Genomic DNA, 14,174 nt, shown 5'->3' with positions numbered 1-14,174 from the left:
TTTTGTGAAGCCACAATTACATCAAATAGTAAATACATATGTTTTGTATGTAAATGGTGAGTTTTATTTTTGTACATACGCAGTAAACTTTGTTTTCTACATATTGTTCCTGTAATTATAGCTGAAAGTTTAAGGCTAGGGAAGGAAGCTTAGTTTGATGCACTGAAAAATGTATTATGCTCACCATCTCTGCAATAACCACAGTAAGTGTGGCACCGGTAAGGTTACAACTTACTACTTAAATATCTGATTATACCGGCTGGATGTGTTCACATTCAACATAGCAAATGGTGATTTCACTGCAGGGCTTCTGGCTGCCAATAAAAGAACATTGTCCCGTAAATATGCCCCTGGCCCTTTAAGAGAACAGCCCCATCAGGACACAACTGTTTTATGTAAATGTGACAAGTCGAACGTGTCATGAGCCAATCAGAGACGAGATCTAACCGCGGGAGATCCAAATTTCGCGGGACGAGGTTTGGCGGTAAAAAGCAGTTCTTCCCCAGCTCTTGTTCTCTTGAATGGAGAGCGCAGCTCTGAGGTGGATGGACAGGAGTCGCAGACGGATTTAGCGTCAGAGGAGCTCTCAACAAGATCCTGATCTCAATGAGATCCGAAAGCCTTCTGGTATCGGATTTAAAATACTGGATGTTTAAATCTGTTTTTATAAGTAGGCAGCCGTTTTTAATAATTTGTATGGCAAGTTTGTCCTGCACTTTGTTACCGGACAAAGGATAACAACGTCGCATCGGCTGCTGCATTTAGTGACGGGCATAATTAAAAAGTAAGTCAGTATTGCATGTTGAACTCATGCACTGGACATTTAAAATAGTTGAATTGTTGAATGTAATTGACTGAATTGTTACCACAGGTGCGTCATATAGATATATTTTCTCAGAAAGCCCGAATTGGCAGCGGCAGCCTGCCAACCACAGGGAGCGTTTAAGCAGAAAAGAAACACACTTCTCTCCTCGCCTAACCGATCCGGTTAAATTTAGTTTATTCAGGAAAATGATGCGGATGCCTAAAGGCGTCTCCACGGCGCCGGGTCGTCCAGCAGTGGGACTGCCTTGCTCTCAGCAGCAGAAGATGAAGGTTTTGCCCATCGGAGGAGTGAAGACTGAGTTCTTCAGCACCGGACTGTCCAGCCCACCGATGAGCACTGTGCCGGCCGGCTATTTCACCCAGATCTGCAACACCACGGCGGCCGAACAAAGAGCCAACAGCCTGTATTCAACCCCCCACGGACCAGAAGCTAAACCCATCAGATCATCCTCTGGGCGACTGCCGGTAAACAATCAAACACAGACACACACACACACCGACACTACAATGGATTCAGAGTCCAGAACAGTGGGTTATGTGCCTGTAACGTTATGTAGGCGGTATAATTCTGTATTTCCATCGGTATGCGTTTTTGGCAGCACTTGGGTCACATTCAAATATGTTTTGACGTGATAAGCCACAGAGGAGTCACTGTGTCTGCTGCTGGATGCGTATGAATAGTGTATTCCTCTTTTCTGCCATGTCAAGTTGTGTGACATCTTTTCCCGCAGACCAGCTGTGTGTGTGTGTGTGTGTGTGTGTGTGTGTGTGTGTGTGTGTGTGTGTGTGTGTGTGTGTGTGTGTGTGTGTGTGTGTGTGTGTGTGTGTGTGTGTGTGTGTGTGTGTGTGTGTGTGTGTGTGTGTGTGTGTGTGTGTGTGTGTGTGTGTGTGTGTGTGTGTGTGTGTGTGTTGAGGGGTATCCTCCACAGTGGGAGATGGTAGGGGCAGCATTAAGACCAAGCAATGCCATGGGATCACATGGCGGATGGGAGACAATAATGTATCTCATTTATCAACAATATAAGCCCTTATTTGACAAGAGCCATTTCTCACATTTATGTGTGTGTGTGAGATAGACAGACATTACAGTTTCCCTGACTGCACCTATCATTAAGGCAATACGGGACCTGTGTAACCTGTTCTGTAGGTCACAGGTCATAACCAGGCAACTGGTGTGTTTCCTCAGATCCAGTGCTGGCAGGTGAGAGACACACACACAAAAAAAAACAAAAACTGGAAGAATGGAAAGCTTCCTATCACAAACCTTAAACACTCAGTATTAGTGCACAACACCTGCTGTTGTTTGGTAACTGAAGTCTCTTCCTTCTACCCAGCTGTCCATGCTTGCAGCCATTTAGGTTGATTGTACTGCATTAAGCCTAGATGAGTTAGTGGTTAGAGCATGAACGTGGTCTCCAAATTTCAAGTTAACCCCTGGGCCTGTATTTAGTAATAGGGTCTTCAAGAGAAGATTAGATGGACACACCACTATCTTATCATAAGCCAATGTGTTCTCAATTACAGTTTAACTATCTAGGCTTTATACATGACCCATTGTGGAAGGATGTGTTTAACCTATTAGTGCAGCATTAAGAGCAGTTTATGTGTGTTAGGCAATTTGGCCATAACTGACCCAATGAAGTTTGGATTTGGACTGACATTAATAATAGAGATAGTGTGTTGTGCATGCTATCATCAGAAGATTAGTAACAGATAAGGTAAGTCATTATGCTGGCTGTGGTACTTTCTTTTCTTTCTGTCTGCCATGTATACACACCGTGTGTACATGTATGACATTTAGATTTTTGTGTGTGTGTTTACATTTAATATTTTTACATGAATTGAATTGCTGCTGTACATGGGGGTACAGGCCGTTTCACAGCTGGTGAGAGACCATTTATGTCACTGAAAAGAAACCTTCATAGAAGTGAGAAAGAATGATGCTCATTTGAAAATACACAGCGGGTTTCAAAAGTTCCAAATTCCCACAATTATGAAACTTCCTCAGCATGTTTCAGTGAATTTGAACATTTAGATCAAAGGGGGAAATGCACCTTAACGTTTTAAAGCCCCAAAAAAACAAATTATCCCACGTGTAGGTGATAGGCTGAAACTTTTCACACATGCTTAATATCAAAAGGAAACTTTGAGTCAGATGATCATGTCTGATCCTTTTTTTTTTTTTTTTAAATGGCAGCAACACGCTGGGTCAAAACGTTTCCTTACTTTATTCTTCCCTGCCTCAAATATGTTTCTGGTGGAGAAGACAAGACATGTTTTCCTGAATGCACTTCTTATATCTGTTTTATTTCTTGGGAATTGGTGGCTGCCTAGGGGATTTCTTTCTAAGTGGTGACCTTTCTGAAAAATAATAAATAACCAATGGCAGCACATACAAAGAAGAATCATTTAGGGCCATGTCTCAAATGGTAGAACTTCTGTCTACTAAATTTCTAAATACAGGCATTTAGATGCACATAACAGTATCCAGAATAAATTGAGCTTTGTTTGTTTGATACCGAGCTTCCATGAGAAATGTCCCAGTTTTTTTGCAACCATTCAGCAGGTTATCTTTACCTTTTATCTTTACAAAAGATCTTAAGCAAAGGTTGTTTAGGTTATGCTAGTTTAGTATTTAGATCATTTGGCATTTCAAAGCTGAGGAGAGGTTACTGTGCAATACACATTTGAAACAAGTGAAACATTTCTTTGTATGCTTGCTGACACAGCAGCTTCATTGCATGCACAGTCATGCGCTTTGTGTCAGGAAGTGTTGAGTCTTCATGTTCGTCTCATTGTACGACATAACAACCACTGTCATGTAGCTTGTTTTGACTGGAGAGTGGAAGTAGACAGTATTAACTTGAAACTATATCACAATAATGTTACATAATAAATGATTGAATAACAATCATTCGACTTAATCTTTTATGGACACAGTATAAAGTCTTCTTGACAGTTGTGTAAACACAAATAGTGATTAAAAAAAACCACCCGGTTGTCTTGTGTTTTAACTGCTCTGTGGTGTATGAATATGTGCCTGTATGTCATTCTTTAATTAAGCTTGGTTGGCAACTTTAATTTAAGTACAAACAAACAATACAGATCCATACAAATTTTATATGTATTATGTATTAATTATACCACCTTTAGTAAAAGAATGCATTGGTTTTTGTCATGTGAGTTTAAACTATGCTGTGTAAACTGTTGATGTAAATAACTTTGTATCGCTCCATATTCATATGGTGTGATAGTAATGCAAATATGATAAGGATTCAGGCCTCCCTCCAAAGACCAGGGAAGCCCCTGAGTTTGTTCTCAATACTCCACGTCACTACCAATCACACATTTCTGTTTCACATATATAAACAGGAAATATTGATGACATCCAAATGGCAGTTTGACCACAAGATGCACCTGCATAATATCAACCAGAAACAATGCCCCACTTGTTCTCTGCTTGCTACATGTGCGTGTTCTCAGGTATTTGTGGAAATGTCCATCACAACTTCATGACTACTGATATCAGCTTTATGAGTTATTCTTTGGGCTATTTAACGTAAAGATTCTCAGTGGAAGACCCATTCAGGCTGACGACGCTATGGCAAAAAAATCTCTCTTCCAAATAAATTCCCTCACCTTGCTTTACTCCAGATTGCCCCGTGGCATTATGTCCTAAATAGGAGCAGTTTTGCATTTCAACAACAGCGTGTTTCCCCCCTCTCAACCAGCAACCTTAAATAGGCAGATGCACCTTCTGAGTCCTATACAGCCTGACTCAATGGGTTTGTTGTTTTGAGGAGAGGCCCTTGATGTGTGTGACTTCGTGTGTGTGTGTGTGTGTGTGTGTGTGTAGCTCTTCTGTGGAGAAAACAGGAAAGCCTGGGGAATCAGCCAAAGAATGTACAGCATATAGAAATGACACGTGTATGTTGAGGGTGTAACTGGACAGGCAGGCAGGGTGAGGCTATAGAGAGCGTGAGTGGAGTGATACTGTAAGTTCTGTAGATAAAGCATTATGATAAAGAGAAATATGAGGGTAGTTGACTCAGGCCCCATTTCCTTTCTCAGCAATTTGCCCCTAAAGTGTAACTACATGGGAACAGTTTATTCTCTAACTTGAGTTACTTATAATAATTAGTATGTTTGTGTCTTCTGATATGGCTGTGTGTCAGGCTGTGTGCCCGCGCACTTGCTTGAAAATTTTGCAATGATTGCACTTTTCTCTCAGTGGTCTGTGAAGAGTGTAGAAGAAAAAAAACTACTGCTCCTCTTTCCATTTGATGAAGTGGCATTTGTGTAATGTGGTTGACTCACAAGAGAAATCACTCATGCAAAAAAAAAAAAAGTAGCACCCACCCTAACCCATACAGCTGCAGGGTAAAACGGTTGATTCCCCTCTTACAACATGTGTGTTGCTTTTACTTTTAAAGTGTAGTCTTACAGAGCTGACACTCACACTATTATGACAGCGCAGCTTGATCTTCACATTTCAGGCAATTAGGTTTTGAACTCAGCTTTATTATGTGGGGAGGTTGCTGAACATTAGGCCACTAGTAGTTCTTGCACAGTAAAGTAAAACCTGACAGACCATCTCTCTGTTTAACCTGCAGCTGTTACTGTATCAATGACAATCTAGTTCCTTTCTGTGACCACAAGTGTTCGACAGCTACTTTCAGGATTCGGAGCCAACAAACACACAACTTTTTATCCCACAGGCGGTCTCCGTGAATGCTAACAGTTACCATTCTGGCCTGAAGTTGCCCTCACCGTTTTGTCTAGTGTCTGCCTGTAGTCCTGTTGAAGTTTCTCTATGGCTGCCATTAAACACTACTCCATCAGAAGCACATACATTTGCTGTGCTCCTCCAGATGTCGCCAGCCAACAGGTGGACATGTCAGGGTGCACATTGGCACAATGGCAGCCTTCATTATCCTCTCACTCCACAATCTGTTCAGTCAAAGTTACTGCTTTTCCCTTCTCTGGAAATTCTCAGTTGCTTAAACCTATTTGCTAAAGCAGCTCACTGCGGTGACAAGAAGGGATTATACACAAAGGTGAGGTCCTAACCAGATGCTACAAATTACCCAGCAGCCTCAGTAATGTCTAGGTGAAATCCCATGCCTCATTAGCAACGTGTTTTTGTGTGTGCACACACCATGAAGAGGGGGCTGACTGCTGATTAAGTGCAAACTCTCATTCACAATAAACATTTGCTGGGATTAACAATTCACTGACTGAAACTTTCACACTCCCAAACTCCCATGTTAGTGTGTCATCAAGTAGTAGTTTTTCAGAGTTGATTATTTCTCTATATTAAGGAGAGGCTGTGTTCTTGTGGCTTTCACTTTTGTTATGTTGGCCACTGCAAACACAAAATCAAGGTCACATTATCATTTTCTTTATATTGTGGTGCAAAGGTTGTATGTGTACATACTTTTGAAGTATAGTGTTAATAAGTATAGTGTTAAACCACCATAGCCATAGACGAGTGTGTGCGGGTGAGTTTGCCTGTGTGTTGGGTTGTAGAAGAAAGGGGACTTTGAAAAGGAGGAGGAGAGTAATTGTATGGATTTCCTGGTGCTTTGGAGGCAGTGGGTTAAGAGCCACTAACCCCCATCCCCCCTGATCTGACCACACACACACACAAGATAAGCTCATGAAGTTCTTGGTAAAATGAGAGCCTGCTTTCATTCTGTACTTGAGGCTGTTGACATGTTTTACAACACAGCACTTTTTAATAACCCCTATTTTTCAGTGTTGGCATTGTTTTAGTGGATGGGGTAAAGTTCCCTAAAGACAACATTTTCACCATTTTAATTTAAAGTACAACCTTTACTGTCATTGTGCACATATATATACATGTTACAGTGAAACTGTTTCTCTGCATTTAACCCATCCCCCTGGTACACACCTGGTGGGTAGCCTGGGATTTGATCCCACTGACTGCTGCTCTACCCATCGAGCTACCAGGACACCTTCACTGATTTCCACCTTGTTCTTTTGGATCTAGTGTGAGTAGTACATGTACATGAATGCCATTAAACTTCCCTCTAACTACCTATATTAAAATATATCTCTTCTCCTAGCTTAAAAATTCCTCCAGATGACATCTCTTGGAGGAACCTTCAGTTCGGATTATGTCATCTTTCTCACACAATGGAAGTTGTAATCATGGTCAATCTCTTTTTCCAGAGGTCCCCCAGTTGACATGATCTGAATTCCTAATGATTAAATACTCCTCTGGGTGATGTTATCTGAAGGAGTTTTTCAGCTAGAAGCAGAGAAATATTTTAATATAGGGAAGTTTAAAAGCATTGTTGTACATTTGCACCTTAAACTGAAGAAAGCAAAGCAAATTGCCCTTTAATATGAATGATAATATAAAGTCAGTGAAATGGGAAACTGTCAGGATGATGGGACATAGATTCTAATGATGAAGACTTGGAGGAATCTCTTCACTCTTATATTTTTTAAGGCACATAAACTTTTCTCTCCAGGCTAAAAGGAAGCTGGATCTCGAGGACCCTCTTTACCTTCCCGATTTCCGAACACCAAAAGGCAAAGGCAGCATTGCAGCAAGGATTCCAAGTCCAAGGAGTGAGTTTACTTTGTGGATCAGATGTGAGGGGGGAGAGGTTATGTTTTATGGATACATATTAAACATACCAATGCTCCAAAACACATGTTATTATCTGTTATCTATTCAAGAAAATAAAGGAAAATGTAATTCGAACAGAGAATTGCCATATTCCTAAAGAGAAAGCTTGTGAAGAAAAGAGATTCATAAAATTTGATTTACTTTGCAAGATAAGTAAAATGTAAAAGCCAATAAATTACTGTGAGTACAAATGGGGTTCATCACAGGAAGTAGTCTAATTGCAGTTCTTTCTAACTGACCCATGTATGGGTTGTGTGTGAGGGTAAGTGGACAGAGAAGTTCAGAACACTGCTTAGGGGAGGTGGTCCCACAGCATAGGTCAGCTTTTGGGGTTGTGGGGCAATTCACCTAAAGGATAGAAGAGGTGAGTTCTACTAAACAGTCAAAGAAAGGAAAAAAAAACAGCATAATCATTTGGGACACGGATATTTCACTAATGCATATGGCAGGCAGTACAGTCACTGATATTAGTCTAATTATAGCTGGTAGAAACTATATTGTGGTTTAGAGTACAATCATTGAATAAGATGTCAAACATACAGTAGAATGCTAAATGAGTCACATTCAAACATAGATTCGTGTAACTGAGATTTATATAATAGTTTGTTTTCATGGTACAATGTTGACAACATGTTGAATGACTAATTTTATAACTACATGAATCAGTCCTGCATCAACTGATCAACATAATAAAGTTTTCAAATTAGGTCTGAAATAGTGGTTGTGAAGCTTAGTACAGTATAGCAATAAAGTGTGTTCTCTTCTTATTGACATTTCCCGAAATGTTTTCTCAGCTCCAAAGTCTCCAGGTGAGCGGACGCGGTACGACACCTCACTTGGCTTACTGACCAAGAAATTTGTGGGTCTAATTGCTGAGTCTCCCGATGGGGTTCTTGACCTGAACTGGGCCACTGAGGTTTTAGAGGTCCAGAAGAGGCGGATCTATGATATCACCAATGTCCTGGAAGGGGTCCAGCTTATCAGGAAAAAATCAAAGAACAATATCCAGTGGCTGTGAGTAGATATATGTCTGCACAAACATAATATTACAAATCTGAATAATCAAAAGTTCCACCTAATAGAAGACAAATATAAGATTTGGAATTTTACATTCTTTCCTTTTTTGTGGTCTTACTGTAAAACAAACTTTATTAATCCAGTGTATTTTTTCCAACTAACTATTTGCGTATCTGCCATCTAGTGGTTGTTAAACAACATTACAACATATTGAGACAGTGTTGAACCACTCTACAGCTTAAGCATGTTGAGTGCATACTGTCTATATCACATTGTGTTTTTGAGTTATTACTACATGACATTTTCCTTATTCATTTGAATACAATCATTTCATGTCATGCTTTGCATTGGTTGTATTTATGTGTATGTATTTGCTTAGGGTTGGAGATGTGTTTGAGGGTGGTGCAAGTGGAGGAGAGAAGGCTTGTGCACTGAAGAAAGAGCTGGGAGATTTGGATAGAGCAGAGAGATCTCTGGATGAACTGATCCACTCCAGCACCACACAGCTCAAACAACTTACTGAATATAAAGACAATCAGAGATATCCTTTAAATACATCTCTGTGTTTGTCCACCTTTGCTGCATTTCTTCTGAGGTTTGTTAAAAATGTCCAGTTAATATCTGCTGTCGCTGCTGTTGTTGCTACCCTTGACCCGACATTGCACGCTGGGCTATGTGACGTACCAGGACATTCGCTCCATCGGCAGTCTCAAAGACCAAACAGTCATTGCTGTCAAGGCACCTGCTGAGACCAAGCTGGAGGTGCCAGACACAGCAGGGGTGAGGACACATCTTTTTTTTCCCAGCATGTACTTATTATTTACTCCTTCTCACCCCTTTAAGCTGATGAGTCGTGTCAGTTTTCAAAATAAGGATTAAAGTCCTGTTAAATGTCAAGTTACAAGAGCAGTGAGTTTTCCTGATTTAATTTTACAAAAAAACATGTGTTGGTAAAAGCTCTCCAAACGATGAAATGAAACAGATAAAAAGAAACTAGTCTGGTGTGTGCCATATTAACTGTGTTTCTTTCTCCTTACAGCAGGGGTCGTTACAGATCTATTTAAAGAGCAAGAATGGCCCTATTGAAGTCTACCTGTGTCCAGAGGAGGGTCTTGAAGATGCTAGCCCCGTCAAGAGCGCTATCACTCCTAAAAAGGAGTTCCCTCCACCCCCTTGTCCTCCAACTGCAAGTCCAATGGGGCCCCTGACCTACAGCATCAAAGAAGAGCCTGTTGAATGTAAGCTGGGTTTACTGAGGGGTCATGTACCATACACCAGCACTTTTCCTTTATTTTTACACCCAAGTTTTAAACACTGGTTGACAGCCTAGATGCTAGTAGCCTATGGCATAAATTGGCATAACAAGTTTAAAGATTTATTCATTTTACAGTTCAAGAATAAAGCCAGAAACAATACAGGTTAAAGGGCAACTTCACCAGTTTTCAGCTTCTGGGCATTGCATGTATGAATGGTAACTTATGATCTCTCTTCTACTTCGTAAACAACTCTTTTAGGTAGCATGATGTGGAGCAGTTTTCAATTCATAATAGATATTTTAATATCTCTCTAAGGAGGCCAAGGGAGCACATGTAGTCCCCAAACTAGAACTGCAGAATGCAGTTTGAAAATGGGTGAAGTCACAAACAAAACAAAGAATAAAAAAGTTTTTTTAAATCTATGGGTTGATGATACAAGAAAGAACCTGTACAAATTATGAATTAATAAAAACATAAATGCCTAAGTTTTATGTTGTGAGGGGGATGTTGTAGAGAAATCTGATATAAAGTTAAGCATCAACCGCTCTCCTTCTCTGTCCTTTTTTTCAAACGCAGCCATGTCTACAGCGGCTCCAAGCGCCGCCTCGACTGCAGTGCCCAGTTCCTCTCTGCTTGATGTAGAGGGTCTGCTGGGCCTGCCCCCCAGCCTCCTCCAGATCACAGAGGACCAGCTTCCTGGTACTTCATTCACCCCAGATCCTAATACCCCATTTGTCAGTTTCTCCCCCCCCTTGGACCATGACGACTACCTGTGGAGCCTGGAAGATGGGGAGGGAGTGTCAGATTTTTTTGACACCTATGATCTTGGGGATCTGTTAAAAAGTTGAGGTATGATGAAGAAGGTTTTGAAGATTTAGGGAGTTTTATTTAATTGAATGCCTTCTCGCAGTAGAAAACATTACACTATGAAGCCATCAGTCTGTGTTTTGAGTGTGTCTGTTTAAATGTCAGTGATTCCAAAGGAGAAGTTACCCCCTTTATTTTAATAATTGTACATAGTATTTTAAAAATGATCAGAGGATGGAAGAGGCTGAGATTGATATAGGTGTGTGTGTGTGTGTGTGTGTAATCTGTCACATTTTTAGATTACACTAAACATTTGTAATCTCACACAAACACTGACATTAATAAACATATCACATCACCAACAAAAGACTTGGTAACAGGAGATGGGGTGTACAGGTCTACAGGTGACAACTCAGGAATTTGTGTTCTTCGTTCCCAAAGTCTAAGTGTCTGTACCACTCGTTTTCCCACAGGGGGCAGCCTTGTATTATGCCAGCTTTAAATGCCCCCAGCTTTACAAGTTTCAATCACTGGATGGGAGTAAGCTAAAGCCATCAAGAACCACACAGGGTGTGTTTTTCAAGGCCTGGTGTCTTCAACACTGCTCAAATAAAGCAGTGGTCAGTTTAATACCAATCCTTGCAGAACATACAGTAAAATCTAAGAATCGATATTTGACATACAACAGACTCTAAAGGTGCTGTCGTTGCTTATGTCATGTTACTTTTGCCCTCTTCTGTCTTAAGCTTATATATGTCAGGCCTGGTACCTTTTTTGTGCTGTGTTGTGTTTTGAGACACCCGATAGTGGACACAGATCCAGAGTTTATGCCTGACTACACTTAGAGAGTAACAAGGGCTTTGGTACAAATTCAGTTGCTCTTCTACTAATGTGAGTTGATAGCTGATTATCTAGACGATAATGTTTGATTTAGTAGTGTAAAACTTGTATTTCTCAGGAAATATTCCATAAATTAAAATGCAACATCTGTGTTGCAGATGAGGTGGTAAACACTGACTTAGTTCAGGTTTAAGAAGAGGAGTAATTAGGTTTTCCTCTTGTTGCTATAAAATGAAGTCTGTTTACTAAAAAGCAACAGAAACAATGACCTATTGATCTTAACTGTTCAGATTTTAGGCCCATGAATGTTTTTACATGATGCCGCCCTGTTGAATATAAGAAGACGGCATGCACCGAGCTCAGAGCAGCTGTGATTATTTATTTTTATTTTTATTTTTTAACAACTTTTCAAGAGTTCTAGACATTTGGTTAATTGAATTTTGTGCTGAGGTATTTTTTTTTTGGCTTTCCCTCTACACTGCAGAGATAAGCTAACTGTCCTGTCCTAACAAAACTTGAAATGTGTGTTTGTGTGTGCCACTGACAGCTGCAGAAATCGGTGTTAGGATGTTTGTGTGTTTGGTTTTAATATGTAGATTAGAGAAAGTAAAATCAGAATTTGTAGTTGGTTTGTTGTATTTTTTTTATAAGCATTATTTTTCTGGTATTTGTACATAATTAGTTTTGTATTTATACCAATGTTTCTGAAATATTTGGCCTTAAGACGTCAAACTGTTTTGTATGACATTCAGCACTTATTTTGCAATATTGTGTGGTCTGTTTGAAATTGTTAAATAAATACTGAATCCATTGTTTACATTAAATCCTTGCTCCATAACAATTTATACACATTTTATGCAACCTGTAGGTCAGTTTTTCAAGAAGGATTGCTTTAAGCGAAATAGTTTTTAAAAAATGATTGAAATCTAGGCTCGTCGCTCAGGGCTCATTTTGTTTTGTAGCCACAAAGAAAATATGGAATATTTAAAAACAGCAAAGGGTCAGCTGAGGAGGATGTTGGTCTAATAAGAAGTGACATTCCCTGAGAAGAGAGACGGTGTCCACGTGTAGAATGACAATTACACTGAACGAGCTATGAACTCAGTTGGACAGACAAAAGCCACCACATCATTCTTTGTGAGTTGGTTGCTTTGGAAACAAGTGAACAAAGGCCAGTGGGCATCCAGCAGATCAAAGTTCACTGGGTCAGTGGCGAAAAGATGTTCGCAAATAAAGCACATTTACTCATACATTTTTACGGGAAACATGTTATGCTTGTTGCTAAATGTCAATACGATGAGGAGGTTCACTTACTCCTTGTTAGGAATGACTATTTCAGATAATATATTTTCCTGTAAGGCACTTCAAAATGTAAATTTTGAACATACAAATTCTTGTATGTGACCTTTGCATGCACATAGTCACCAAAAAACAAACTGATGTCTGTTTGCTTCTAAACCAACACCATGTGTCTATTAGTGCTAAGTGTCTATTAACAGATGTTTTTGCACAACAGCTCATGTGTTTAACAAGGCCCCATAAACTGAAATGTCACAAACCACACACACGTACACACACCTACACAGCCTTTTACAGTGCGGTTTACATGCTATCCAAACACCAGACCCCCCTCAGTTTTGTTGCACCACACCTTCAGACCAATTGCTGCAAAAACAAGAGACTGAATCAAATATTGTAAGCTGAAAGCTTAAATTGCCAAAAAATGCAATTTTTTTCATTACTGCCATTGCATAAGTGAGGTAACAGCTTGTTCATTAGCAGCATGTGGCTGAAACATTGCATGCTGCAGGGGCTGATAGTGACCTTTTTTTTCTTTTATTAATGTTGGGGACAAATTAGTGACCATAGCTGATGCCAAACTTACATTTGGAGACACTAGATGCTTTGACCTGACTGTCAGAAAGTTTAAATGTCCTGTGTTTGCAGGAAAGCCAAGTTAATGCAGATTGTTCTTCTCAGATATATAAAAGTAGACTAGTTACAAATATGACAGTATTATTTTACAATATCAAACCACTAAATAGAACTTATTCAGCAGACAGGATGAACAGTTTTAGTAAAAGTAATGCAAATGTTTCCAGTAATAAAGTAAATGATAGTTACCAATAGTTCCACTGTATCAAACTACTGGATTTATTATGAATCACAAACAAGTTTAACTACCTGATCTCACTCGGAAAAACCTTTGTTGCCTTACCAAGCTTGACGACATGCTGGGAGGTGCCTTTCTAAAGGGTGAGGTTGGTTGTCAGGTAGCACCGTAGACATGCATGGTACTGCACAGATTCTGTTTAGTCAATTAGGGTTCAGAGGTGTTTCCTTAGCACTTAGACTAGCTGTGTAGCCCTAACGCAGATAGCTTTTAGCCCAGCACACTTAATGTGTTTGTTCTAGTAAGAAACCAGCATCCTGTGTTAAACAATGAATCAACCCCCCCACCCCCCTTTCTTTCCCTTCCCAGTCCCCCCGTTTTCAGTCAGCCATGTCAACCACAAGAGGGGGTATTTTACGGTAAGCCTGGGCCTGCTGTCTTGACAGGGGTAGTAAATTGATAGCAGGACAAGTGAAGCTGAGTCAACAAGCAGAGGGGAGAGGGAGAAAGAGGTTTTTCAGGGGGAAAAGTTATTAGAGGACTTTGAGGTACTCCTCTGGGCTGCTGGGAAGCAGTGAGGAAATCCTGGCAGCTGTAATCTTTACTGGAAGATGTCGCTACGACCTCTGTGTGCGGCTGCATGTGTGTGCGTCAG

At 40.2% G+C, this 14,174-nt stretch overlaps 1 protein-coding gene across 2 annotated transcripts; it reads left to right on the top strand.

The window, feature by feature from the left end:
• The first annotated feature begins 499 nt into the window (after positions 1 to 499).
• Positions 500 to 12,278, top strand: e2f2 (E2F transcription factor 2). Of its 2 annotated transcripts, XM_067480560.1 has the most exons (8): positions 500 to 784; positions 999 to 1,290; positions 7,326 to 7,425; positions 8,281 to 8,500; positions 8,883 to 9,044; positions 9,169 to 9,283; positions 9,543 to 9,741; positions 10,336 to 12,276. In XM_067480560.1, the coding sequence occupies exons 2-8, from the start codon at positions 1,012 to 1,014 to the stop codon at positions 10,605 to 10,607; spliced, it is 1,347 nt and encodes a 448-aa protein (XP_067336661.1). In that variant the 5' UTR covers positions 500 to 784; positions 999 to 1,011; the 3' UTR covers positions 10,608 to 12,276. The 2 variants fall into 2 exon arrangements, with proteins under 2 accessions (XP_067336661.1, XP_067336662.1); XM_067480561.1 differs by having other exon boundaries at positions 500 to 1,290; positions 9,546 to 9,741; positions 10,336 to 12,278.
• The last annotated feature ends 1,896 nt before the right edge of the window (positions 12,279 to 14,174 follow it).

This window comes from Channa argus, chromosome 16, assembly GCF_033026475.1.
Source record: "Channa argus isolate prfri chromosome 16, Channa argus male v1.0, whole genome shotgun sequence".
In the NCBI taxonomy this organism is placed as follows: Eukaryota; Metazoa; Chordata; class Actinopteri; order Anabantiformes; family Channidae; genus Channa; species Channa argus.
This window is presented reverse-complemented; position numbering and strand designations above follow the sequence as displayed.

Excerpts from the sequence above, each read along its gene's own strand:
- e2f2 (XM_067480560.1), top strand. The coding sequence starts at position 1,012 with ATGATGCGGATGCCTAAAGGCGTCTCCACGGCGCCGGGTCGTCCAGCA. Across the intron at positions 7,426-8,280 it reads AAGGATTCCAAGTCCAAGGA|CTCCAAAGTCTCCAGGTGAG; the intron begins GTGAGTTTACTT and ends ATGTTTTCTCAG. Across the intron at positions 8,501-8,882 it reads AAGAACAATATCCAGTGGCT|GGTTGGAGATGTGTTTGAGG; the intron begins GTGAGTAGATAT and ends GTATTTGCTTAG.